Source organism: Squalius cephalus, assembly GCF_949319135.1.
Source record: "Squalius cephalus genome assembly, chromosome: 14".
In the NCBI taxonomy this organism is placed as follows: Eukaryota; Metazoa; Chordata; class Actinopteri; order Cypriniformes; family Leuciscidae; genus Squalius; species Squalius cephalus.
The window spans coordinates 27,467,092-27,494,876 of NC_137135.1; the positions used below are offsets into that span (position 1 = coordinate 27,467,092).

General features: G+C 37.8%; 4 protein-coding genes across 15 annotated transcripts in view; 1 reads left to right on the top strand and 3 right to left on the bottom strand.

Annotated features, from left to right (window-relative positions):
* The first annotated feature begins 4,152 nt into the window (after nucleotides 1–4,152).
* Nucleotides 4,153–10,318, top strand: anxa5a (annexin A5a). 2 transcript variants are annotated; one of them, XM_079893245.1, is made up of 13 exons: nucleotides 4,161–4,233; nucleotides 4,401–4,435; nucleotides 5,916–6,000; nucleotides 6,181–6,275; nucleotides 6,718–6,831; nucleotides 6,986–7,076; nucleotides 7,485–7,564; nucleotides 8,069–8,119; nucleotides 8,616–8,709; nucleotides 8,802–8,897; nucleotides 9,307–9,365; nucleotides 9,581–9,707; nucleotides 10,246–10,318. In XM_079893245.1, the coding sequence occupies exons 2-13, from the start codon at nucleotides 4,433–4,435 to the stop codon at nucleotides 10,299–10,301; spliced, it is 951 nt and encodes a 316-aa protein (XP_079749371.1). In that variant the 5' UTR covers nucleotides 4,161–4,233; nucleotides 4,401–4,432; the 3' UTR covers nucleotides 10,302–10,318. The 2 variants fall into 2 exon arrangements, with proteins under 2 accessions (XP_079749372.1, XP_079749371.1); XM_079893246.1 differs by lacking the exon at nucleotides 4,401–4,435 and having other exon boundaries at nucleotides 4,153–4,233.
* Nucleotides 10,319–14,117: 3,799 nt separating this feature from the next.
* fgfbp1a (fibroblast growth factor binding protein 1a) lies at nucleotides 14,118–15,090 on the bottom strand. Its single transcript, XM_079893402.1, has one exon. It carries the CDS (start codon nucleotides 14,753–14,755, stop codon nucleotides 14,153–14,155), a length of 603 nt encoding a protein of 200 aa, XP_079749528.1. The 5' UTR covers nucleotides 14,756–15,090; the 3' UTR covers nucleotides 14,118–14,152.
* Nucleotides 15,091–16,845: 1,755 nt separating this feature from the next.
* fgfbp2a (fibroblast growth factor binding protein 2a) lies at nucleotides 16,846–18,186 on the bottom strand. Its single transcript, XM_079893528.1, has 2 exons — nucleotides 17,487–18,186; nucleotides 16,846–17,399 (listed from the first exon to the last, which is right to left on the bottom strand). The coding sequence occupies exon 1, from the start codon at nucleotides 18,163–18,165 to the stop codon at nucleotides 17,494–17,496; it is 672 nt and encodes a 223-aa protein (XP_079749654.1). The 5' UTR covers nucleotides 18,166–18,186; the 3' UTR covers nucleotides 16,846–17,399; nucleotides 17,487–17,493.
* A 2,019-nt stretch (nucleotides 18,187–20,205) lies between these two features.
* The window catches only part of prom1a (prominin 1a), a gene marked incomplete at its 3' end in the record, with an annotated part of 56,887 nt that continues 49,307 nt past the window's right edge, over nucleotides 20,206–27,785 (bottom strand). For 3 of the 11 annotated variants that reach the window (XR_013823539.1, XR_013823540.1, XR_013823542.1), the window contains 8 exons: nucleotides 26,823–26,876; nucleotides 26,642–26,722; nucleotides 26,487–26,555; nucleotides 26,282–26,371; nucleotides 25,157–25,272; nucleotides 23,138–23,244; nucleotides 22,566–22,600; nucleotides 20,305–21,755 (listed from right to left, as the gene is read on the bottom strand). Coding sequence is in view for 6 of the 11 variants with exons in the window: in XM_079892944.1 (XP_079749070.1) it covers nucleotides 23,175–23,244; nucleotides 24,529–24,552; nucleotides 25,157–25,272; nucleotides 26,282–26,371; nucleotides 26,487–26,555; nucleotides 26,642–26,722; nucleotides 26,823–26,876; nucleotides 27,758–27,775 (522 nt within the window). Of the gene's footprint in view, nucleotides 21,756–22,565; nucleotides 22,601–23,137; nucleotides 23,245–24,528; nucleotides 24,848–25,152; nucleotides 25,273–26,281; nucleotides 26,372–26,486; nucleotides 26,556–26,641; nucleotides 26,723–26,822; nucleotides 26,877–27,757; nucleotides 27,776–27,785 lie in introns of those variants that run through there. The other 8 variants (XR_013823538.1, XR_013823541.1, XM_079892945.1 and 5 more) reach the window with 6 other exon arrangements.

Below are 27,785 nucleotides of genomic sequence, written 5' to 3' on the forward strand. Positions count from 1 at the left end.
ACAGTAAGAAAGAAGTTAGGATTCAGGAAAGTATTCATAAGGGGGAAAATATAACTAAAAGTTATATCTTCCTAGAAAAAAAGACCCAGAAAAATAGTTTTTGAATTTTGACAATTTTTATTCCATGGCATTACATTGTTTAGACTGAGCATAAGAAACAAATGATTATTTTTGTAAAGATTTTTTATTCATAATTATGTTATGCTATGTCCACTGTAGTGGAAACCAGGACGCGGTTGTTTAAAAAAACTAAAATACAATAAATGACATGTAAAGGCATTTTTTTATTTACCAATACATTTTTAGTTTTAGGCTACTTAGTTTAAAGATGATTCTCAACTGCATGTGTTATGAAAGATATAACGGAATGAATAGGCTACCATTTTACTTTATGCAGTATGTGGGTAAAATGGCCATAGATTAATCCCATTAATTCAGATTTAATGGTAGTGCTATTAAATACAATGTTTCTACACTCTATCCAATTTGCATATTAATGTGTTCTTGGGGCAACATGTAATGAAAAAAATGTGTTTTAAAGGGAGTAGGCTAATAAATTACAACATTTTCATAATAATATCTAATATTTCATTGGAATATTGATATATAATTTATTTCCCTATTCACTTGCCATCTCTCCCAAAATGCCTGATACACATGATTGTGTCCTCTAAAGTGGACATCTATCAAATCAATGGCCTGTTTTGTAACAGAAAGTCATATTTTGATCAGAAACCACATAACCCTGAGATGTTGATGTATGACAAACAATGTGAAAATTAGTCAGATTTAAATGATAATTTCAAAATATGATCATATTTCCATAAGAGTGCAAAATTTGATCACTAAATTAATATGTCAGTCATTTTAAGGATAAAGGAGAAGTTGTTGTCATTGTGAAACCTCCAAACATTTGGTATCTTTGAAAAGCCACGAACGTGCTCTTTACAGGACATCCAGACTTAAAATATAATGTCCACTACAGAGGACAAAAGTCTATTCCTGGGTTCCAGGAGGATATTTGAACTAATTCATTCCATGTTTTTAGTTTTAATCTTATATAGTTTGTTATTGAAGCTTATGCATGTTTTGTGGATACAGCCCAATAAAACTAGGCTGACAAACCAGTCTGACTGTGGGTTGGGAGACCAGTGAAGACCAGCAAGCCATTTTAGGCTGGTTTAATCATCAGACACACACACACGCACACACAGTGGATGAAGGGAGTGGATGTGACTCAACAACAGCAGGAGGGGTTGCAGCTGCAGAGAAGACTTCAAGCATCATTCTCATTTTGCACAACACCAAAGAGACAAAGCACGCTTCCTTGTGGATTACAAATTAAGATTTGACAGCGGGACATCAAGAACCTGTCATGGATAAATCTGGCACACCAAGTTACATATCACCTGGCTTCATCAGAGGATTCCCTGAAGTGCTGCAGTAGTTTTATGCAATTTTATTGCAACTGATGCCTTCCCCAAGGAGGTTCCTGGAGGCGTCCACATCCTTGCCTCTTATAGCGGGATGGGGCTGGAACCTAAGTGTGTATGTAGGGCTCTTCACAGTCCTGCTGGTTCTGATGGGACTTCTTCTGTGGATGCTGATGAAACAGCTCGGGAACTCTGTAGGCAAGAGCCTTCAGCCACATCTGGGTTCCTGCAGACGTCAAATGTTCTGAGGGAGAAACGTCGGATAAAGATTGAGCTCTGATTTCTGAAACAGATGGACAATTAAAGATGTGTCTGAAAATACAGTGCATGGGAGTAATGAAAGAATGCAAAACAGTATTGAGGACTTTTAAAGCTTTGCAAAGGAAATGTGAGATGTATTTACTGACTTTCATCTATTGCATTATGATGCTTTATATGTTCCAGCACATATGCAAATTTTCATTTCCAAAATGTCAAATTGTTATTCTGACATCAGTTCTTTGTAACACAGATACACAAAAATTAATTTACTATGCAGTAAAGAACTCAGTCAATATTTCTGCTAATATTTTCAGGGTAAGAATAGATTTATTCCCCCTACTTGTTGTCCTTGGCATGAAGAGGGTAATTCATGAACGAAAGAGTGAAATCAATTATGTTGCATATTGAGAAAATGTCTTGAATGAAAAACGACTTTCCATGACGCAACCCTAAATTCCTTTAGGAATTGGTAATTACAAATAGGGACCTGTCGCACTCAATACTGTTCAAACATAATGTTTGGGTTACAAAATATTCTGATAGCTTTGTAAATATTCTGATCCTTTCCCCCTGTGTCCTTGCATATCTTTCAGTGTTCCTTTATTGTTGTTTCTTTGGCAGATTGAGTGAGGTGGATAAAGTTATTAAACATAATGATGGAGACGGAGAAAATAATATGTCTCTCAAAATGTTAAATGTTGTTAAAACAAAATAAAAGCTAACCAAGTTTAACTAACTGACAATGTTCACACCTTGATCTGCACGGATGAAAGATTTAAGTACTGTCTAAATATGCATTTGCATATGTGTGCATGGATCAATCATAAGACACCACTCAGAGTGATATTGTAATGTTTTAATCAGTGGTCTAATAAAACATCTTCATCCATGAAGTCAACTCTGTTGCTTTTATTCCACCGTTCACAGGGCAAGACGTGTGTTTATGTGTGTGACGCAAGTGAGAAAATTAAATTCACACCACACTGCATACACTTAAGCAGTTTAAACAAACACAAACAGCAGGGTTCTTATATTTGATGAGTGATATTTACATACGGTATGAGTGAACTTAAGTGCACTTCTGCCACTGATGCATTAATTGTCAAATAATTATAAATATGAATGTTCCTGGTTTGCTTGGCAAGTCTACCACCACAATCCATTTTTCAGCAATGAGCATGATTTATTAGCCTACATTACCTCAACACAGCAAAAATACTTTGCTGTGTTGAAGTGATGTACTATAAATAAAATAAGCATCTCATTAAAAGTAACTGGCAAAAGCATAATTCTTTAAGGAAGGCACTGGCAATAATTCTACTATATTGCCCATTATTCACTGTTCGGAGAGGGCTGCTCAGTGCTCTGGTTAATACATCTGTCACAGCCTGAAAATGCAATGAATAATATTCAAACTATTGATTAACGGTGCTCTAAGCGATGTTGGGTGACGTCACATCTTGTTGACGTTCGTATTGTCAAACAAAACGGAGGCAAGCTCGACCCTCCCTCCTCCTTATCCCGTCCCATCTCCCTCCCTTCTGCTTCCTGAAACAAGCTTTTCCGATGTAAATTCGGGACTTCGCGCATTCCTTCTCCTTTTCCCTCTTCTTTGCTATTTGTTCATCGGAACGTCGTCTCTTTGGTCGTGTGTCGGCCATATCAAAATTCAAGAGAATATAACCTTAGTCGTTGTCGTTGTCTAGGACATCTCTCCTCTAGCTAACTTCCCTCTTCATGCTTCTTTCTCCTCCACTCCCCACACCCCCCTTCATGTGCACGCGCACTAACCCCCCAACCCCCACCCCAAATCATTCTTGTCGGTTATTGGCTGGAACACTGTTTGTTATGTTTCGTGGTCCAGGCTGGCCCAGTTTGTTTTTGTTGCCGTTTGTGGTGCCTGGACTGCCTACAGAGACCGTGCATTTTTACAGTGTGTTCAGGGGATAGGCAGCTAGCGGATAGTGAGGAGATGTTTGCTGTATGTGACAAAAAAAAAAAAAATGTTTCAGCCTAAAAAACGTTTGACATCGCTTAGAGCACCTTTAAGTTCAAATCCAAGAAAAGACATGAAGAAAAGACAAACATCATCTGAACTTCATCTAAAGAAAATGGTGAATTCTTTAGTCCGTGATTCATAAAGACCTACATGCTGTTGAAATTCAATAATGAGAGAGTGAAAACTGTAGTATTTAAGCGTATATTTTCTGAAAACCAAGGCTAAGAAGTGCAAGGAGTGCAGATGTGGACGTTTGGAGTTGAGCTGTAAAACAGTTTAAAACTGTGCCCTCGTCATTTCTATGACTATTTAGCCTATACTTATTTTGACCAGAATATTTTATAGCGTCTTATCTACTGTTAAAAAATATAAAGTTAGACACGTATAAAGAATATGAAGCCCACAGCGTCTGACACTGTTCTATAAGATTGACAGCTGGTTTTGTGGGCGTGTCTTACATCCAGCTACAACTCCCTCGCCTCGCTGTTGACGCGCCAGAAGTCTGACCTCTCGCGCACAGGTGACAGAATACATCAACAGGTACGTTCGCTGGCCTGAATATATAACGTACTGTAATTTATGTTATTTATGTAGCGTCTTACAGTCATTTAGCTATTGAACTGTCGATTAATTTCCCATTAGTTTCCATAAATACTGAATTGGTCTGATAAAGATAAAGTTTCCTATAGCCTACTGTTTCTTTTCAGAACTTCACATTGTGCTTCCTGTACCTGCACAAATGGTAAGTGATGAGTTTCATTTGTATCATTTTGCGTTTTAACATTTTAAATGATTTAGAAACATGAGTTTTATCAGGCTCATTTTAGGACTTGGTCTTGTGTTGTTTTGCCGGTTTAACTCTGGTCTTATATGTTTGTTATAGTTTTTATCGGTTGAACATTAAGTAGCCTATACAAAAACAAGTAGTATAATGACTGTGATAATCATTAGTGTCATCAAAATATAGAAAAAAGGTGAAATGTGATTGTTTTTCACGTACATTAATCCCCATAAATAAGGATGAGTTAAGTTATTAGATCCATGTTGGCATGGATGGTGATGGATGATTGGATTACAGCAGATGAGACCATGAGGAAACCCACTGAATAGGTCACTGTAGCTTTATCTTTCCACTCCTGCCAGAACCAAGTAAACCCCCATATACTGTAGTACATAGACAAGGATTAGTAATGCTTGGGCTGGCATATCATGTGTTGTTTCTTAAAACTTTAATGCTAAGAATCATTTCATCTTGTAAAAATGCCTGTGTCAAAGACACAATCCTACGTATGCTTTCTTAGCACTTCATTATAGAAAGCATGGGAACAAGGAAAGATTAAAGCTACTGCTTTTGGTATCGAATTGGACTGAAGGTCTCAGGGTTAACTGATCCCTAACCTTCCACCTGAACTTGAACCCTAAACCCAAACCCTATACCTTATCTTATCCTTCACCACAGCACTATCATTAACCTGAGCCATAGTCCTGGTCTATCTTTAATCAGTCGTGTATGGATTACAGACACTCTGTGTGTATATGTTGTTTACAGAGCTTTTAAATGGCTACCAGAAAGATTACAATCACAATGCTAACAACAACTGTGGATTTGGTTGCTTCCAGCCTTTGAAAGGTCATCTAGAGTCTGAGAGCACATTTATTGCATACAGTTTACAGAATTATTGGTTCATATCACTTGTCTGCCATTTGGTTGATATTCAGTATTTCCATAGGATAATGATGAATGACATGAGGCATTGCATGCAGGTTTAATAACGAGTTCTCATATTCTCAAACACCTGTGCTGGCTAATCCATTCAGAACTCACCCGCTCCAGATGTCATCAGATGTTTTTTTATTGTCTTGAATTATGTAGCTTGATTATTTTTGTTTGACATTTTCCTATTTAGCCACAGTAAAAATAACAAAACCCTGCAAATACCAAACCTGACTTTCTGCTTTTGTTTCAATTGAAAAAAATTTTTTGCTCTGCAAACTTTAAAAACTTGCTGTCTTTTCTAATGTGAGTTCATATCCAGCAAGGGCTGCAAATAATTTATGATACTCAGAATATTGTTGAATATTCAAATAATAGTTAACCTGACGCATTATGCAGTTTAGTTGTGAAGAACAGAATGACGCCAATCTCCATTAATATTATATACTGGTATTATAATTATAATTTTTTTTGGAATACATTCATTTTGGTTTTGTATTTTCTGCAGGCAACCCGAGGCAGTGTGAAACCCTTTGTGAACTTCAATGCAAAGCATGATGCAGACGTTTTACGCAAGGCCATGAAAGGAATTGGTGAGTTAAACAAATTAGACCTTTAACACACTAGAGAGTTTACCATTTTTTTGATCTAGGTGGTTTTTCCTGCTGATTTTGAATGGGGAGTGGACAGAAGTAAACCATTTTAAGGTCACACCTACACAATATCTCACTCTTGTCCTCTTGTTTAAGCCGGTGTGGATGCTTTGTTTTCAGGCACTGATGAAGATACCATCCTCATGTTAGTGGCAGCTCGCAGTAATGACCAGCGACAGGAAATAAAAGCAGCCTATAAGAAAGCTCATGGCAAGGTGAGTGAGTGTATTACATTATTATCTTGTGCCAGACCAGAAATAATAAATTTTCTGAATCTAATTATGTGTCTTTTAACTCTATACATTCGTATACATAAAGTATCCATTCGGAAAGTAGGTTTAAAATGATAACACAATAGAAATTATGTTCAAAATGAAGACAAAATGTATTCAAACATGATTGTTGTTCCATCCAATTGCTTAGTTATCAATCTGCTGTACATCAATAGCAGCACATCTAGATTACTTTTTCTTTTTGTCTGTCGTTTTGCACACACCCATTTATTGATGGTGATATAATTCAGTGCTGACATGAACATCTAAAGCGATGTTAAAATGCTAATGAGCTTCGCATCATCAGTTTTATGGGGATTATATTTTCTTCTGTTTCATGGTTCATGTTCTCTCTTTATTTCTCTCATGTTGTCCCTTTCTACAGGATCTAGCGAAAGACTTAAAATCTGAGCTTGGAGGGAAGCTAGAGGATCTCATTGTGGCCCTCATGGCTCCACCCGCAATATATGATGCAAATGAACTCCATAAGGCCATCAAGGTAACGTCAACATTTTCATCATCTATCTATGGGATATAAAATTAGAAAAAGGAAAAAAAGAAAGAATAACAAACAAATTGTCATGAAAATGCTTTCCCATTATGATACACTTGAGCTGACTGGTTATCTTTTTATTATTATTGTTTTCTTACAGGGAGTAGGTACTGAGGACAAGGTTTTAATTGAAATTCTGGCATCCAGGACATGTGATGAGATAAAAGAAATCAGCAAAGCTTACAAGAAAGGTAATATTCACTGTGCAGGCACAGGTTTAGGCTGAATTTAAAATATCTCACCATTGCAAGGTTGATGCATGACCACACTCATTTATATTTAGTTTGGACACTCAAAATAATTCATTTAAAATGGTAAGGATCAATCTTTTGGTAAATGTCCATTGTAAGCTGTGGGTTTCCCTTACCCAAAGACGCCTTATCGTCTGTATTGCAAACAAACAGGCAACCAAACAAACAAATATGGAGCACAGTAAGGTGAGGGAATGCACGAAACCCATCTGATCTGATGATATTTGAGAGGACTTGATCATAATTACTGCAGGGCATCACTGTTACAAGTGATCGCTTCCAATTGTCAGCAATTGTCGAGATAAGTGTGAACTGTCAATAGACCCTGTCTCATGTGTCTTGACCTAGAACATGGAGCCAAGCTGGAAAAAGACATTATGGGTGATACGTCAGGACATTACCAGAGGTTGCTGGTGATCCTTGTACAGGTAAATAAACCCCCAATGGGTTCTCAGTTTTAAAGGAAATTGAATAGAGAGGCTAATGTTAAGTGTTATGCAGTAGGATGGTACGTTCTCTAGACAGAATATATATAATAATTTCCATTATTTCCAATCAATATATCATTATCAAGAGCCTTAATAAAATTACTTATACTGTGATGTATGATTTTGGTCATCGTCTTGAATAGGATCAGAGATAAGAGGGGAAGATACTAAAAAAGTAACAAAATGAAACCGAGCAGCTTCCTCTTGGAATGATAACATGAGCACCCGTGAAGTCATCCTTAAGTAATTAAAACAGCTCTTGAGTTAATCTTGTGGTGGAGATTAAATGGTTCTCAGGGGTAAAGTATAGGTAATTCAATATCAGAGTTTAACAGGTTAGGGGAAATTCCACACCTCATCCCATGCAGCATAAGTGGTGGTGGAGGAGGGCTGATGTTTCTCTGATGTTCTCTCACCTTGGTTATGTTTCTCTTCCTGTAACAGGCAAAAAGGGATGAGGGAGTGGATGAGAGCAGAGTGGAAAAAGATGCCAAGGTAAAGTTCAAAACAGTCTACTTTTACTATACCTCGTGTCATTCCAAACCTGTATGACAAAATAAAGAAAATACATTTTCATTTTTTGGGAGACACAATTTTGTGATTTACTCACTCTCATAGGCAGAATATCCAAGCTTCTGTTTCCTTTCAAAGTGGATGGTGATTTATACAGAAGCACCATAAAAGCAGCCCATATGACTTATTCACTATATTTCAAGTCTTCTGAAACCATACAATAGCTTTGTCTGAGCTTTTTTATCGCTTTTATTATAGTTAACACATGCTTGGACTTTGTGCCTAGCAACTTTTGTAGTTCACAAAATTAAGTTTTGAATCTATTGTTATAAATTGTGCCCAGTGGTATTTGATGAATCATTATCTATGATGACATAATGGTATGTTGCGTATGTATGTTGATGTAAAAAAGACGTAACCAGATCCTCAGGTTTAAGTTGCGAACCTTAGAATTGTTTGTTTCTTGATCGTATTTCAGGAGCTGTTTGCTGCCGGAGAGGAGAAATTCGGCACGGACGAGGATAAGTTCATCAACATACTTGGCAATAGGAGTGCAGAACACCTGAGAAAAGGTGCACGTTTGTATATGTGTATTCAAAGCCTTTTGATGCATTCAGAATGGCCATGAAGGGCCATCCTAATGGCTTTGGTGTTCTTGTTTCAGTGTTTGATGCCTACAAAAAGATTGCTGGCTGTGACATTGAAGAGAGCATAAAAGATGAGTGCACTGGGAACCTGGAAGCACTGCTGCTGGCTGTGGGTATGAACATTCCTGCAGTGTGGCTATACGTACAGGATTAAGATAACCTTAATTTGGTATTTGGATGGACTGAACATAACTCTACAATGAATATCTGGTAAATATCTGGTAAAACAGATTTAATTGCTAGAATAAAAAGGCAAACTATAATGATCAAAAGATGCAAGAAAATGCAAAGGAAAGTATTTTGAAAGTAAGTTGTCAAAGTTGACTTTTTTTTTACTGATAATGTTGCTCTTTATGAAGGGGATTCATTTGGAGACATGCTAATAAAGGTGCTTTTATGGTCACTGTTAACTGTAGTTGCATAACTAAAAACAGCATACAGGTTAAGAACAACATGTGGGTGTGTAAAACCCTTTTAACTGAAATTGAAAACTGATTTTTTTTCCTCTCTCTCTCCATTCAGTTAAATGTGCAAAAAGCGTGCCTGCTTATTTTGCTGAAACCGTTCGAGACTCAATGCGGGTATGATGAAGGCTTATTTCCATGAGATTCTCATCAATTTTCTCCCCTCTGACAATCATGAACTGGATCATTTGCTGCTCATTTTGGATTATTAAACGCTGACACTTCAAGTGGCAAAATAAAAACAACTTGTGGCCTGCTTAGTAAATCAATGTGTTGATGTGAATGATAATGAAACAGCAGATTTCACACATTATTGGTTTGTTTATTTACAGCGTGCCGGCACTGATGATGAGACTCTCATAAGGATCATGGTGTCAAGGAGTGAGCGAGATATGCTGGACATCAGAGCGATATACAAGAAGAAGTATGGAGAATCACTCTACAGCACCATACAGGCAAGTTTATGTGCACGCACACACGTCTGGTTCACTATCTTTGTGGGGACTCTCCATAGACTTAATGGTGTTTATACTGTACAAACTGTATATTCTGTCTTCTTACACTAACCCTACCCCTAAACCTACCCATCATAGAAAACTTTCTGCATTTTTACATTTTCAAAAAAATATAATTTAGTATGTTTATTAACCCATTCCCCTCGTGGGGACTGCTGGCTGGTCCCCACAATGGAGGTGATCTCAGGTTTTACTATCCTTGTGGGGACATTTGGTTCCCACAATGTAATATAAACCAAACACACACACACACACACACACACACACACACACACACACACACACACACACACACACACACACACACACACACACACACACACACACACACACACACGTTAGGTTTTGGTATTCTTGTGGGTACATTTGGTCATCACAATGTACGTTAAACAAGTACACACACACACACACACACACACACACTCATTCTCTCTCTCAGACAGAGAAATCTTAGCATGGCTTTTGTACATGTTTTTAGGAAGACACTGATGGAGATTACCAGAAGGCCCTGCTCTACCTGTGTGGTGGTAATGATTAGAAATAGTTCATATTTTGTGCTTATTCTTATGCTTATTCTTGTGCTTAGTGTCAGTTTACGTCCTTATCTGATCTTCAGCTTTCTCATGTACATTTTCTCATTTGTGTTTATCTTTACTTATTTTATGTTTTATGGTTTGAGAATAAGTAGTGTCAGCATTGGAGAATAGGAACTTATTTGATGGTTTTGATGTGATGTTTGGTGTATTGATTCTTTAACAGAATTTGGTTGTTTAGCTTGAATCATTGTTTCAAAATAGAGACTATGAAAATCAAATGTAATGGACTATATTAATGTTTTTTAAATTCTTATGTAGTTCCTCATTTTGTTTCACTTGCTCAAAATAATACTTTTTAAATCAAATAATAGTCAGTAGATGGCAGTATTGTTTTACAAATTCTTTCAGGTTTACTCAGCCTATTTTGACCTATCAAGTGCAGTTTTTCTTCTTAATAATGATTTCCTCGTACATACATGTTAACGTTCTAAAATAATTTCTACTCAAGCTTAAATGCATTTACAGTACTTAATTCACACATTAAAAACTGCAGAACACTCGACAAGATAATATTTCAATAAATGCTCCTTCAACGAGAAGTCCCATTTATCTATTTAATGCAATGACAAAGTCCCTGACAACAATGATGTGACAAGCAGATCCTGAAACATACACTGCTGTTCAAAAGTTTGGTGTCGGTAAGATTAATTCAGCAACGTCTTTCAAACAAAAGAATTTTGAATTCAGAAAAACTGTTGATAATTATAATAAATGTTTCTTGAGCAGCAAATCAGCATATTAGAATGGTTTCTGAATGATCATGAGACTGGAGTAATGATGTTGAAAATTCAGCTTGGACATCACAGGAATAAACTACATTTTAAAATGTATTCAAAGAAAAGCATACAAAACAAAGTTATTTGAAATTGAAATAATATTTCACAATATGACTATTTTATTTTTGCTCAAATAAATGCAGCCTTTCTGAGCATTAGATACTTAATTCAAAAACAAAACTTTTGAACAGTATAGTGTAAATGACAGAAAACTCACACACACTGAAAAAAATGATTCATTGACTAGTTGAATTTACTAAAAAAAAATTATGTTAATTGGATCCACATAATTCATTTTAGCTACATTTAAACAAATGCATTTCGTTGAACTAAGTTCAGCTTAATGCATTTGTTTAAATGTAGCTAAAATCAAATGTGTGGAACCACTTACGATAATTTTTTTTAGTAAATTCAATGATTTCAGTAAATTCATTGAATTTACTAAATGTTTTTATCGTAAGTGGTTCCACACATTTGATTTTAGCTACATTTAAAAAGTTCCTACAAAACTTTATAACTTATACAGAAAATGTATAAAATTGATATGTATATATCCATCCCCCACCTGTATATATTATACGTGGGTGAATTATATGCTAGTGAACACTTTTGTTTCATACTGTAATCTCAACACAAAATATGATAGATTTGATTCTGTGGTTTCAAAAATTATTTCTCCAAATTACATTTTCAAATGCTCCACACTGCTCATTTTGTAGTGAGTAGGTTTGGAAAACTGAAAGGATTTTTCACCTAAAATAAAACTAAACTATTTTGCTTCATAGATAATCACTGGCACTTGATTTTGCTGTTAAATATTATGTGCTTCCTCAGATTTTATTTTACTTAAGCAAAGACTGAAAACTTCCATACACAACCTGATAATAAAATGATTCTTTAAGTATTGGGAGAAGATGGAATTATATAGTTATGGTGCCTGATATTAAATGTTACTTGGCGGTGTAATCAGAATATTTCCTCCTTTCCTTCTCTGTAACTAATGATTTTACTTGTTTTCCCAAATATTACACTTGTTGACTCAAGACTGAAATACATATACTGCAGTATGAGTTACAAAGATGTTGAGACTCTTATAAGATCACATTGTTTTATTATGTGTGGTATGTGGATTGTGTGTGTGTGTGTGCAGATAACAAGCTCTAAATCGCTTTTCTAAATCCCAACACTGGCACTCTCAGCACAAAGCCCTTAATTTCACTATTTCCAAGATGGGAATTTATTAAGGTCATTATTTGAACCAATCAGAGTTCAGAATGTCAGGGTGTGCGATCAGGCCACCTCAGTCCACATGGAAACCATTCATGAAGCCCCACCCCACAGGAGCCACCAGGAAGTAAAGGATCCCCTTGAGAGGTAACATGAGAACAGTGTTTGAATTAATCACAGTGGGAGATGAAAGCATGAAGAATATTAAGTGACAATTTGGCATCACACACACAAGTAAACGCCACACCTTCATTAATAGATGAACAGATAAATATTTGATAGTTGGTTCTATTAAACATGTCATTGTTTCAAAGAGCTGAAATCCTTTTTAAAGCTTATCCTTGGGCAAAATAATGCGCTTTTGGGCGCAGTCATATTCCACTACATTTTCCCGTTGCTGTTGAGTCCAGAAATGTTCCTTATCGATGCTTTCTTTAAATGACAGGATGAAAAAGTCAGCAAACAGCGATGTTGTTTTTGGAAAGGAGAGGCCACAACATATGTGAGTCTGTTTAATGTCATAACCATAGGCTGTTACGGCTACCAGAAACCCACAAGATGCTAAAATCAGGTTTGCGTGCTTGAACGTTTTGGTTCATGACTAACCAACGTATTGTAGAAAGAGCCGCATCCTAGAATATGTTTATATCTGAAGCTTCAAAAGAGTAATTGACTGCTTTCATAGAACAAATTCAAACTCTTCATGATTCTTTCTTTTTTCTCAACTCTTGAGAATTTTCGTCATTTGTAAGAAACAGTAAAACTGTAAAAGCAAATTGTAATACAACATCAAAATGAAGGATTTTGGATAAAAAGAAGAAGCACAGATTGAGTTTGTTTATTGATCAAGTTATCTTGACATTTCCCCAGCTCTAAACATGGAGTTAACATGGGCTCTTTGCTGGAATTACTTCAGAATATTGGTGTATTGTGGCCTCAAAATTTTGTTACACATCAGAACTTGAGGAATAATAGTTTCTAAGACTTTATGTAATGACTAGTATGAAAGAAGCACATGGTTTTAACTGGAATGCAAGGATCACTGTTGGAGTAATTAATCTGGGTTTAAACAGGAGATCTAAAGTTATTCATTGTTTCTACTTGAGAGTACATGTAAGAACAAACAGCCACTCTTCACCTGAGCTAAAGCTACAACTGAAACAATAGGAAAAGGATCTTTCTGGGTCAAAGTATATAAGAGCAAAGTAAAAAGTTCCACACTTGACAGTTTTTCACGCGGGACCCAAAACCTTTCCAAACTAATGGACATTCTTGTGAGGATAGAGATTTCTGTAAACTGAAAATTAAGGCATTTTATTCCAGTGACCAATCAGACAAACACAAATAACCAAATTTAGTATGAATTCCGCCTCTATTAGGCTACACAGGTTTTTCATATAGCCTAATGGTGGGGACTATTGAAATCTAATGTTTCTAATTTTTGTAGCTACATTAATAGCCTAAATTTTTCTGAGCTGTGATATTTATTTGAACCATGGTGTAGCTTACTCTATAGCTTTTGGATTAATGTGTTTTGGATGATGGCCATATAGTTTACATTATGGAATTGGTTTAACCTTACAAGTGCTTTATGAGTGCAGAAATGACACAACAGGAAAAATGCAAGTGGAAACAAAATGAAAACTATCAGAAAATGTCATATTTTTATTCCCTATAGTAAGACAAAACATTTGATAGAAGAACTGATTTCGAGAAACCTTTACATTAAATGTACATTTAGAATCTATAGGCTATATCAATGGAATATAAAAAAGTTTTTTCAAAGTCAATCATGAGCATTCATCATTCTCAAGCATCAAGAAGAGAAATGTGCATAGTGAAGACCAGGAGCTGCTGCAGTATTCCTCGGCCACTTTCAGTCTCTCGATCCGGTCAGGACAGTGATTGTTCCCCGCGGGCGACGGTAACGGGACCATGGAAGAGGGACGCGTGTCCTTCAGTCTGAAGTGCGCGTCCGCGGGCGCGCTCCTGCACATACCGGCTTTAACCATCGCCGTAGAGTCGCGACACAATCTCTTCTGCTTTTTCAGCGAGCGGCCGATCTGTTTCCAGTAGGCTATGGCATTGGATGCGTATTGCTGACATGCGGTGGGCTCTGCTACATATTCGCAGCCGAAACTCTTTGCCCCCTTTTTGCAGGTGACTCCCAATACAAACGCATCACGCTCGCGCGCAGCGAGCCACGAGCACCGCGCTCCATCCTTCAGTGAGAATCTCCCTTTTAGGCCATTTTCATTCCGTTGACCTCTTCCCCTCCCCTTCCCATCTGTCTGTGCTCTCCTCCCTCTATCTCTCAGGCTGTTCACCTGTACGAATTGTTGCAAGATACAGGCGAAACTTAGAACGAGAGCAATGTCTGTCACGCGCATCATGTCCTCATAGGAATTTATTTAAAAAAAACTTAAAGGAAAACCGTACGTGGCATTTGTGGTCGCAGATGATTTTATAGAAAATAGATGAAATCATTTGGTATAATAATGCACGAGAGCAGCGAAATGTTTAGCACCTGCAGTTTCTTTGTGTGGTATTTATAGAGCATCTCGCGCACGCACCTCCCTCTTCACTCCATATTCTTGCCTCGTGTCTTGTTCTGGGATATTAATTTGGCAAGCTGTAGCATTGACAAGTCCAGTAGCGGCTCCAGGATTTATACAGGCCTATACTTTTTACTCAAATATAATACACTGGTATATGGCTTGTATGTTTCGAAGACACTCAATTTGTAATGTAACACAAGTAAAGTACACTTTAATATCACTAATCAAGCATGTAGCCTAATTAGTTCCTACACAGGCATATCCTATAACAGGGTTCACCAATCTCGGTCCTGGAGGGCCGCTGTCCTGCAGAGTTTAGCTCCAACCAGCTCCAACAACACCTGTTTGAAAGTTTCTAGTATGCCTAATGAGACCTTGATTAGCTGGTTCAGGTGTGTTTAATTGGGGTTGGAGCTAAACTCTGCAGGACAGCGGCCCTCCAGGACCGAGATTGGTGAACCCTGTCCTATAACTTGTCGACTTGCAGTCCCATAGACATATAGGCCTATAGCCTATAGGCGTAGCAACGTATTATGTCCATGTATATATTAACAGATAGTGAGGGCTTTAAAACTGCAGTAAGCTAAATTAAGGAACGCGGTTATATGCATTTAAAAGAAAACGCAGACAAAATGGAAAATAGCGCGGGTGTCGAGACTTGTTAACAAAAGTTGAACTTTTAACTTGACACGGCATTTTAAAACATGGCGCGAGAAACGCTTGTTTAACGCATTAAGGGTAGGTAAGAATTGTCTAAAGAACTTTTTTTCAAATTGGCTTAAACTGTCTTTATATACCAATACATAATTAAAATGTAAGTACTTTGAAAAAGAGAGTATAAAAATTGAGTGACTATAGTGTATTTAATCTTCAAAAAACACAGCTCATTAATTCCTATCGGGACGAAACAAGTGATTGGCTTGCGCGACTGTCACTCTCCGTCGCCATGACTACCGCCGCTATTACTGGCTCTGCCCACGTGCGCGCAGTCGCGCACCCGTTTTTAGGTGGGAGTGAATGGAATTAATGAGCTGTGTTTATTGAAGATTAAATACACTAGAGTCACTCAATTTTTTATACTCTCTATTTCAGAGTACTTGCATTTTAATTATGTATTGGTATATAAAGACAGTTTAAACAAATTTGAATAAAAGTTTTTTTAGACAATTCTGACCTACCCTACCTTTAATCTATGTGTTTTAGATCTAAAACAACCTTTCTCTTTATTTATTTTTTTCATCACCAGGCTAGCTAGGGCGAACAAAGTGCAAGAATTTATTAAAATCTATATTATCTGACGTTTATAACGTGAGTGAATCTTCAAAAAGATCACGTTATACTCACCAATCTGGACTATTCCGAGATTTGTCAAAAGTCCACAGTCTTTTTCTTCATATTAACAACTATCATATTGGAGAGCTATTAAATGAGGAGCTTTGTGATCACCATTCGCTAATGCGCGCGCCGTACCTGCGCGTGAAATTGACTCCTAACCCTAACCCCTAACCCTCCTCCCATTAAAACCATTGTAGGCACATTTACAACATTTATTACGAGACCAACTTGGACCGATTCAGTCCCATTCGTCAAAGAATCATTCAGACCCGTGAACTGGTTCAACTGATTCATTAAAAGATCTGACTCAAACGAACGATTCGCTGACGAATCAAACACTGCTATTTACTCTCATTTTTTAATTCTAAACAGTGATATTAAAACATATAGCCTAGCATATAACTGTAGAAAGTATTTTGGTGGAAACTATGGTAACAACAGCATATAACTGTAGAAAGTATTTTGGTGGAAACTATGGTAACATTTTGTATGGTAAATAAATCCAGCCCTCAGGTACGAAGCCTTTCATACACAAAAGCGCCATCTGCTGTCACGCTCATGTAAATTACTGCCACACAAAAAGGTAAAGGTAAAGAGCCCAAATTTAATCAGAACATACACACAAAAAATGTATAGCCTACTTGAGTATTACAAAAACATGTATAGCCTTCACTTGAGTATTACCTACATCACTATAAAAATGCAGTAGATAGAGACATATCCATGTACATTATGAGTTTTCACATTGATATATTACAGTCTGAAGTGACCTATGGTTCCAATTTTCAGAAATGCTGACCCCTATTTGGTCAGCAGTCATAAATACATAACATAGCAAGGATTAATACACATATAGTATTCAGTACACATGATAAGATGCGTTCTTCATTATATAGTTTATGGATTGGAAAACAACATCAGTATAACATAAGTTGGCAGCATTATGCTCAACAGCCAAATTCATTGCTAGCTTTGTAATCCTGTCTATTCTGATACATTGTGCATTAGAGTCTGTACATTTGCAAACATATAAGAATATATTGTAGAGAATGGTGTCTCATTTGTCTCTGTCAGTCCGAAACCTTCACGTTAGACATTCAGAGTCATCTTGAGTGGGGTTTGTTGTCTGCGGAAATGTGAGTGACTGTAGAGAGGACACACACTTTTTTAGAGACAGTTTTCAGATTTACAGTAACTCATATTGTTTTTGGTAATAAAAAAAAAGACCTACCTTGTCCTTAATTTCTGAACCACCCAATGACCCAGGAGCACGCACCATGAAAGGAGCGCCAGCAGTAGTCCTGAGCGAGTTTCTTGGCCTCACTCATGGGAACCTGCGTAGTTGGTTGTGGCACAGTTGGTTTAGGTGTAATAACTTTCCACTGAGTGTTGGGCTCTCGTCGTCTTTGTTGTGGTTTCATCTGCTTGGTTCTGACAGGGGTTGGTCTGTAGGGCCTGTCCTTTGGCATGGCGTCTGCTGAGGATGCAGTTTCGAAGACCATCTGGGCCTCGTCGGATGCTCTCTTGCACATCTGAGGCTTTAATACACTTTGGCCCTGGCAAGCATTCGGCAGCTTGCGGAGGTCCCACATGATCTGCCTGAAATAATGCTGGGGATTTTTGTTGTAAGAGCGGCAGACCTCAGGCTTGCCCTGGTACTCGCACCAGTACGAACGCTCCAGGCCCTGGCAAAGGATGCGGAGCTTTGTCAGATCCCCATGTGGTGTCACGTTCAAGTAGCATTCATCTTTGGTGCCTTTGGTAAGAAACTCAATCGCATCATCCCAAATGTCCCTCCTGCCTCTTGGTTTGTCATTGTCGCGACCCTGTGTTTGAGTGAGAGCTGCCTGGAGGCAGCATGTCAGCAGGAGCGTGCTTGTGATTGTCCACATGTTGTGAGTCGCTGACATTGGTGGAGAGACTTCTGACTCCACTATTTAAAGGCTTTGGTTGCCCCACATGTCTCGCCTGGGGTGTGTGTTGTTGGCATGGATGTCTGGCGAATGTCAATGAAAAGCAGGCACACATATGTAACCAATTGAGAAAAATGCTCAGACACAATAAGTGACAAAGAGAGCAGCCATTTACACACCCAATTCTGGAACTTTCTCCGCATTTGTTGTGTAATTCTCAATACACCACAACTATATTCGTTTTCCAGTCATGTTTTGTGATTGTGTTTTTGTTTATGTTTATGATGTTGGGAATCTGTCCATGCTCTCCATCAAGAAAACTTATTCTTGGGTTATGTGAGTACTTAAAAAATAACAGTTTAGTGGACTTCATTGCAAGACCGTATGCCAGTCAAGTTGGCTCAAATGTGATAAAATGTGATCTGTTTCTGTCACTAAACTATTGAAGCCTTCCGGCCCACTTTAACCCCTGTTCACTAGTGAAATGTCACCATGGGCTGCCATTCAAATTCAATACTTTGGTTTCTGTGCCGGAGATGGTGGTGTCCTTTCCGGAGACGGTGGTGTCCGTGCTGGAGACGTTGGTTGGTGTCCTTTCCGGAACCAGTGGTGTCCTTGCTTGTGCCGGTGCCCATGCCGGAGACGGTGGTGTCCGTGCCGGAGACATTAGTGTCTGTGCCGGAGACGGTGGTGTCCGTGCTGGAGACATTAGTGTCTGTGCCGGAGACGGTGGTGTCTGTGCCGGAGACATTAGTGTCTGTGCCAGAGACGGTGGTGTCCGTGCCGGAGACATTAGTGTCTGTGCCGGAGACGGTGGTGTCCGTGCTGGAGACATTAGTGTCTGTGCCGGAGACGGTGGTGTCCGTGCCGGAGACATTAGTGTCTGTGCCGGAGACGGTGGTGTCCGTGCCGGAGACATTAGTGTCTGTGCCGGAGACGGTGGTGTCCGTGCCGGAGACATTAGTGTCTGTGCCGGAGACGGTGGTGTCCGTTCCGGAACCGATGGTGTCTGTGCCGGAGACGTTGGTGTCCATGCTCGTGCCAGTGTCCATGCCGGAGACGGTGGTGTAAAAAATACAATTTTAGATATCTGTAATACTATTTTCCCTAATTAAAATGCTAATTTTTGATATCAACAATTGAATTTTAACTAGTAAAAACTATAATTCTTGATATCTGTAATTGTATTTTCACTAATCACTAGTGAAATGTCACTATAGGCTGCCATTCAAATTCAATTGTTGATATCAACAATTGATTTCTTACTAGTTGAAATTCCAATTTCACATATCATTTTAGATAGTTTTTATCACGCTGATTTAAGTTTAAGTGTTCGTTTTTTAAAATAAGTTTGGTCTTATTTAGTTATTTGATGCTATAAACGGGAATGTGACATCATGATTGACAGCTGTGATTGACAGCTTCTCTAAATGAAGTAGTCACTGAGGCTCCAACAGACTTTTTTGTGGATTTTCAGGAGGAGATTGGAGCTTCAACTTTAATTTCTACATGTCCATAACTGTTTATTTCACACAGTATTTTTTTTATTAACCGTTTCTGCGGGAGTGAGGGCGGGACCTTAATATCGCGGCTTTACTTCCTGCTCACTACTGCGCAGAATCAGGTCCCAAATCTGCGCAAGATGTCAGCGCCATATTAGGACTTTATCGCCATATACTTTTCACCAATGGAAGAGAGTGAAGGGGCGTCGTCCATTTTTTTTTACAGTCTACTCTATGGTACACATCAGAGATTGCTTGACGAAGAGCGAAACTCTCAAGCGCTCAGTCAGTGTTCAGCGATTGAAAATATATCTATGCTAAACTAATGGCATCTAACACAAACACTGGCGAGTAAAATCTAAGAATTTATTATCCAATGGCTAATGAGACATTATTTAGTCGCCCAGTGTGAAATTTACTCGCGTATGCGAGTGATTTACTTGCATTTAGAGGGTTGCATTCTAGGCTTTGTATAACTTCACCTCTTGAGAAACAGTCTGTTTACAAATAGAAGCATTTCCCTTGGTTTTATTTTAAAACCTCTCCCTTTATTCTTGTAACCAATCTTATTGTAACTCAATTTGAATGCTATGTGGTTGAATTCGGAATTTACAACACCAGAGAATGTTATTTTCATCTGAAATTTTATTCACAATATTTTACAGTTTTAGCCAGCCTAACCACAAGGACTTGAAAACCAACGGCACTGACAACCAGGCCCACCACAACTAAACATCTTCGAGCAAGCTTGAACACCAAGTATGCGCATGCTACGTGTGGTATGGCAAAACAGTGAGTCTGTGAGGTGAAGGGACCTTTCTGGGTATAAATCAAGTACAACATTTTACCTGAGGCCCTGATAACACTGTCATATACACAATGTGTGAATGATCTGAGCAACAATATGTAGCACCTGACATAATGTCTCTAACATTAAACAGCTGAAATATTTGGTGGAGTAATTGTCAATGACTATGACAGCGTTAAATAGGCTCTGTAAAAGTCGTCGTAAAGGGGCTCTGTTGTCTTCCCTTGCTCTCGTACCAGCAAATGTCTCCGAGGTACATTCACTCGCTTTAAAGCTGACAATAAGTTCACATAATCAACATACGTCCACAAATATGGTTATATCAAGTAAACAAAAAGCCCTAAGACCTGAGACCTACAATGAAACAAGATTTGGTGTCAGAAAGCAATAAGCAGTAGTTTACAGTAATCCAACAATGTGTTGGAGAACAACTGTTAGTACAGTCAGCAAAATTAGCAACCGGAATATCATTAATAACTGTGAAACTAAAGTACATAAAGCTACCAAGATCTTTTAGTGATGTTACTAAAACCAAATGAATCATATCTTACATTTCCAAGTACAAAAGAGAGCATAAACACATACAGACATCTTAAATGGCTAACCATAGATCAGTATCAAATGTGGTTTTGCGTTCTCAGTCTCAATAATCTAGGTAAAACTAATCGAAGACCTTGCGACGTGGCATGGCTTACATGTACCACGAGCTAAAAATCTGAAAAGGCAACAATGCATCCACCCTTGAAATGGCTTGACAACATCTATCTGTACCGTATTAGCACTAGTTAGCACTTAGCATGTTTTCAAACACCTAAACACATTGTTTACGTGTAATATTTGTGGCTCATGGGTGGCTGGCTTGCTCTGTTTCAACAAAAATCCCTTCGGACTCTCAGTGGTCTCGACTTCAATATGTTGAATTCTCCACAATGTTAAAAAGCTCTATACAAAGAAAAAGAACGCAGCATTGTTATGCCCGTCACATGTGATTTATGACTGTAAACAAAGACACATGTAGTAGTTAAAACAGCCATACACTTTGAAGCCTCTCTGACTGACAGGATGTGACATCAGAGAATAGCTCATTTAGGGGACAGTCCATAAGAGTTGAATCATAAGGGTGCAAAATATCAAAACAACAGTAAGGACATTTCGATTAAAAATTCATCTTGATCGATGTCATGGGCACATGGACAGCAGGTCCCAGCTTCAAGTAAATGAGTTTCCTTTTCTTAATGTCGTCTGTCTGAGCTGAGCCTGCTGTTCACAGAGAGAGTCTGTGGCAAAGAAGAAATTCACAGCGAGAGAAAATCATTAGTCTTGTACAATGCATGCAGTATTTTTGGTAGATTTTATATAAGCCTTTTTATTCTGTTTAGTGCAGTGGTTCTCAACCAGGGGACCGGGACCCGTGTAAACCCGAAACGTGATCTCTACTGAGGGGGAACATGATTTATTTTTTGGTTAAGTGAATGTTAAAGAAACATTCCATTTTATTATTCTTCAAACATTAATGTTACTTTTGAATGTTCTTTAAACATTCTGAAACAAGTGTTTAACAAACATTAAAAATGTTGTCCAACTACACATTTCAGAAAAAACGCTCCATGAATGATGTATAAAGAACATTTTTGTGCTAACGTTTTAAGAATATTATTATGATACATAGACCAGATAACTTTGAACAAATGTTCTATTAATGTTACTGGAAGAATGTTTGAGAAGAACATTTGAGATAACCTTGCCAGAACATTAGCTAAAGTTCTGAGAATGTTCCCTGTTAGCTATATGAGGAAGCCTATTTGTAAAAGTGTGATTTTCAGACCTGGTCATGTAATTTAATAAAATGGTATATTTTTTACAGAATATACATTTTTCTATTTTTTCATAAAATATTTAATCAGGTCGAAACTGTGAGTAAAAATATTTTTAAAATCCTTATCCTTAATCCTCATCCAGTAAATCACAAACAACTGGAAAAATCAAGCGGGCCTTTGAATATTGTTGTGGACAGTGGGGGGCCTTGGAGTCAAAAAGGTTGAGAAGCACTGGTTTAATGTAAAACAAGGCCAATTTAAACAACTTACATTCCACAAAGGTTCAATTCCAGTTTCCAATAGCACTGTGAGAGTAAAGAAACAAATATTACAGAATTACACCTGCTGCGTAGTTTCAAATGCACGATAAACGGCAAAGAGTGATACGAATGAACTGGTGGACATGAGACGTGAGAGGGGAGATGAGATTTTAGACCAAAGTAAAGAAACAAAACACACAGTGAGCGCTGGCATCTATCTGTTTGCAGAGCCGTCAGGAATGTTTGAAGTCAAACATAGGCGGATCACAATGATACGGGCAAGTGGTTAGTGATGGACCCTAAAAAACACAATTCACACGAAGCTTGGCAGAACTGTCAGCAGTTATCCAGGCGGAATGCTTCTGAAGATGGAAAGAGAATGCAAAAACGAAACATGCTGTTGGTGTAATGACAGAAAATGACGCTCACTAGATGATACATAATCAAGAGTGAAAGGTTAGGAAACAAATCAAATAAATGCATACTAAAATGTCTATGTAATTAGTTGAACGGGAGGAAGATGAACATGCTTGTTAGAGAGGAAGAGCAAGTCCATTTGCTCTTATCTGCAGCTCCCAGTACCTTTATGTTGTTAAAAAACAGAGCGTCCTCCTCAGAGTCACCAGTCGGCATGGCGCGGGGGCGCAGAGGCCCGTGGGAATCGAGTCATAGTGTCATAGGTAGGGATGCTTGAGGCACAAAAGGAAAAACTGTCAGGGTCAGAGTGTATTAACATCCACACACAGCCCCTAGATGACCCCTATCATCTCTCCATCCATTTTAACCCATCATTCTTGTAGAAGAGCAGGACGGGGCTTTCAAAATGACACATACAGCACTAGTACTAATAATTAAAGGTGCTTTAAGTGATTTTTGATTGGAATGTCAATTTGCCATCATAGGAATAAATAACATTTTAAAATATATTTAAAAAAGAAAATAGTTCTTTAAAATTGTTTTATTATTTCACAATTTAATCAAACACACGCTGCCTTGTTGAGCACGAGACATCTTTCAAAAACATTGAAAAAAATCTCCCAGAGCTCAAAAGTTTGAATGGTATGTATGTATGTGTTTATGCTCTGTGTCATTCTAGCCCACCGTCCTGACCTCTGTTACAGGTTTTGTTGCTGAAACACATGCCATTAGTGATGAGTTAGAGAAAAAGACCATGCACAGCCATAGCAGTCTAGTGAGAGACTCAAATTCAGCCAATCAATAAATTCTGCAATGTCATGCATGTAGTAATATAAATTCAAATATTAAATGCAAAACACAAACTCTACATTACTGCTATTGAGTTAGCCAGCATGCAAACACCACTGTCAAAATTAGAAAAATGAAATATCCAACTCCTAGGTGCATGTTTGTGCAAAGGGCACTTTCAAATCACGCATGCATCAGACCTCTGACACCTCACTATAACCTCAATCGATTTGTACCTCCAATGCATGCAATTTATTAAGCGTGGATATGGTTCTGATTACCTTGCCATTACAGGGTTTTGGATACCTTCTAAATGTTCATTATAATAACCATTATTACCAATTTCCATACTGAAAAAAACATTACATAGATAAAAAAAAATCAAACAAAACATGATGTGGCATGAGAGAAATGGCATGCGACTGACTATAAACAAGCTTCATTTTAAAACGGTCTTGAAAAATGTACACGCAAGGTTGTGCAGTAGAGTATGAATCGGTATAAATTGCAATCGTATCTTGTAAAATGTACAGCAATTCTTCTGAAGTCTGCTCTTAAGGTTTCTGTTTTAACAGCCCTTCATGTTAAACAAGGGAGCTTCAAAGATAACACACCAACACAAACAGCGCCCTTCCCCGAAAAGGCATTCCAAGACTTAGAGCTTAAACCAGCACCATTAAGCAGAAAGTTTTATGTACAAAACAGGAAAGGGATGTCGTTTTAGCGGGAAAGTGGACAGCAAAATATAAGGGGGAAAAACAGCTTACGTTTTCATGGGAATTGTCTCAATGCTAAAAAGATACAAGACAAGCAAAAATGTTACAGAGATGCACTGTAGTGGCATCACATGGATGTCAAAATGGACGTCTTTGGTCAAGACACTTGGTGACTTGTCAATCGCAATGATTTTCGACTGTAAACGTATGAATGCTCGACAAATGCTAAAACAAACACTGTTTGAACATTATATACAGGTAGTTCTCATAAAGTGCAAAGTGCTGGACAGAAAGACGAAGAATGAAGAAAGATGGAAATAGCAAGAATGGTTATCATAACGTGAAATGCCAAGTCCCAGAAACAGAGGAACTAGAAAGAACAGAGAAAAGTAACAGAAAAAGAACACAGAGAGAGAGAGAGAGAGAGAGAGAGAGAGAGAGGGGAAAAATTACTAACTACTCTGAGGCAAATGAAAAGAAAAGAATGAGGCATTTGCACTTTCATATATTAATGCATATTATTCATTATACAACAGTTAGTGCCGGTCCTCTCATCTGACTGAACAACTGCCCTTAGCAGAGAAAAACAATATACGAAAGATAATAATTTTGTTTAAAGAACTGTAATCAGTGGGGTAATAAATAGCAACCACAAACTTTCTATATTTGGGATACTTACTCGTCATAGACATCCTCTGTGTCCATTCTGCGGTAGAACTTGGCAAGCTTGATGGACAGGATAATGCTAGGGAGCAGAAACAGCGCGGAGCAGCCCAGTCCAAACCAGAACGTGTTCTGCAACAAATAAACACAAGATTACTTAAAGCCACCCAAAAACTGCACTCCGCTTAACCATAAATGACATGTTTGATCAACATACTCTCTGTGTGCTTATTTCTCCTGAAAAGTAGATTTCCAGCTTGGGAAGCTTTCTACATAAAGGGGCATTCACGTTCCATCAGAGCGGGCGATCTGATGCAATGTGTCCAGCCATGCAAGATGTCAATAAAAGTTTAACTTTATACAAATGAGTAGCCAAAAGGATGCATTGACTACCAACATGAGTAAAAATAAATGAGAAACCAGCTAAAAAGCAACCCACTGGCCCACAAGTACAAACTTGTTATTTGTTCTTGAAATTTGTATGAAGAAGTGAGAAAAATCGGACAAAAGCTTTATTTAGGGACATCCTCATCTTGAAAATGATATATAAAAAAAACATAAAGTTTTTTTGTTGTTGTAAAAATTGTTTTGTTATGGGTTAGGGTGTGTTTTAGGGTTAGGTTGTAGTATTTATAAATTGATGTATATAAGGTTACAACAATTTAGGTTAAAACATTAACCCTGGCCTGAAATTGTTCCAATCATATTACTGATAATTGGGAACTCTCACTGCGTCCTAGTTCCCTTCTCAGGGAACCATGGTTACATTTGTAACCTGAGGCGTTTTCTCATCCCACACTTTGTTTTTTCGGTTAAACAAGTGCATCATCCGGGTACTTAAAGTGCACTTTTTCTTTTTAGAATTTTCAGTGTGAACGCACTACTCGCACTATTTATACTACAAGATAGCGTAGATTAGTGGACAAGAATTTGGGACACACCTATAGTGAAAGAGTAGTTTTTGTACTTTTTGAACCTCTGGCTGTATAAATCACCATCCACTTTAATTGTATGGAAAACACTTCTGTATTTCATGGATGTCAGAAAATTGGGGCTTGACATGAAGGTGAATAAATGATGAGAAAATGTTTTGAAGTATTTATTTAAATGATTTTTATTACAGTAGCGATGGTTCTCTCACCATTGAATCCAGCAGGAAACTGCAGCCCAGGATCTCGGCCGTGTCCAAAATGTTGCTGAGCGGTTTACAGGTAGCGACCTCCAAGGCCAGCTACAATGAGACAGCAAAACAAAGGGGTTTCAACCCTACACTAATGCACAATAACTGATCGATCGCACCAATCTAACATTGATACTACTACAGGTGCATAGTTCAAAATACTCACAGACGTTCTGATCCAGTCCATATACTGCTTGAAGTAGCCAATGATAGTCTGCTTGTATTTCTCGGTTTCCTGTTTAAGCGTATATTAACCATCAGTACAATACAACCAATACACCAATCATTCTTACATGGTTTTATTTTTTACGCTCACATTACCTGGTTGATCAAAAATGTTGCATTGTGGGAAATGAGGAACTGGGCGGCATCAACGGCTTCTAGTACATCCCTAACTCTGATCTAAAAACCAACACATTTACAGCCAATCAGAAAGCATGTTCTGAAATGCATCTGTGATGATATTTTGAAACAGGTGGCAGTTTTAAAATGAGCAACTTACAGGCAGGTCTGAGGACGTCCTCTCCAGAAGTCTGATGCTCTGACTAAGCGTGCTCTTTAATAAGGAAGATAATGGAGGTATAGAAAGTATGAATCATGTCCAAATTATCTCATCTATAATGGTGCAAAAAGTACTGTAAATGACAGTTCAAGGGAACCAGAAGGGTGACAGAGGGTCATGCACCCTGACAGTTGCATTACATGCATTTCATGCACATCATGTCACAATAAATAAGAGATGTGACACAAAACAGTTGGACTAAATGATATATTTGGGATACAGGGGGAAAGGTCATCAATTGATGAGCTTTATATTTCACATAAGATCACATCTAACCGGTAAAACATCTAGGATGAGAAAATAAAAGTCTCAGTCCTGAAAATGCATTTTGAAAGCGTAGTAACCTTAGTTGATCAACTCTCATCATATCAGCATTGGCAAAATATGAAATGGTGCTAAATTGCATACCAACATTGTTTTTCAAAGGTGAAGAGTGAATTTTTTTTATTTTTCAATGTTAAAAGCTTTCTCTCATTCCATTCATTTCTAGGATGATTTCTCCAAATGTGTAAAAACATTGACACTGCTCCATTTTTTTTTGTTTTTTTTTAGCAAAGCTACAATGCTTTAACCAATGGTCTGCAGACAACAGGAAGGATTGTTTGAGCAGCATGTTAGAAAACATCACTATTTTCTTCAATTCTGTTTGATGCTACTAGAGGGATAGAAATTCCACACTTCACCCTTTTGACAAGTTTATGAATCTGTACTGAAAAAACTAATAATAAGAAAATCAATAGGACAAAGACAGGATGAATTTACTCTAAAAAGATGCTTGTTTTTTCATGATGGCGTCACAAAAAAAACTAAGTAGAAACCAAAAGGAGCAAACAACTTGTAGGTTATGTAGCTATTACTGGTAGATACAGGCTTACCCTTGCTTTCACATATTTCTTCAAAGCC

Excerpts from the sequence above, each read along its gene's own strand:
- fgfbp2a (XM_079893528.1), bottom strand. The coding sequence starts at position 18,165 with ATGTCAGCGACTCACAACATGTGGACAATCACAAGCACGCTCCTGCTG.
- anxa5a (XM_079893245.1), top strand. Across the intron at positions 6,001-6,180 it reads CAAGGCCATGAAAGGAATTG|GCACTGATGAAGATACCATC; the intron begins GTGAGTTAAACA and ends CTTTGTTTTCAG. Across the intron at positions 6,832-6,985 it reads AACTCCATAAGGCCATCAAG|GGAGTAGGTACTGAGGACAA; the intron begins GTAACGTCAACA and ends GTTTTCTTACAG.
- fgfbp1a (XM_079893402.1), bottom strand. The coding sequence starts at position 14,755 with ATGATGCGCGTGACAGACATTGCTCTCGTTCTAAGTTTCGCCTGTATC.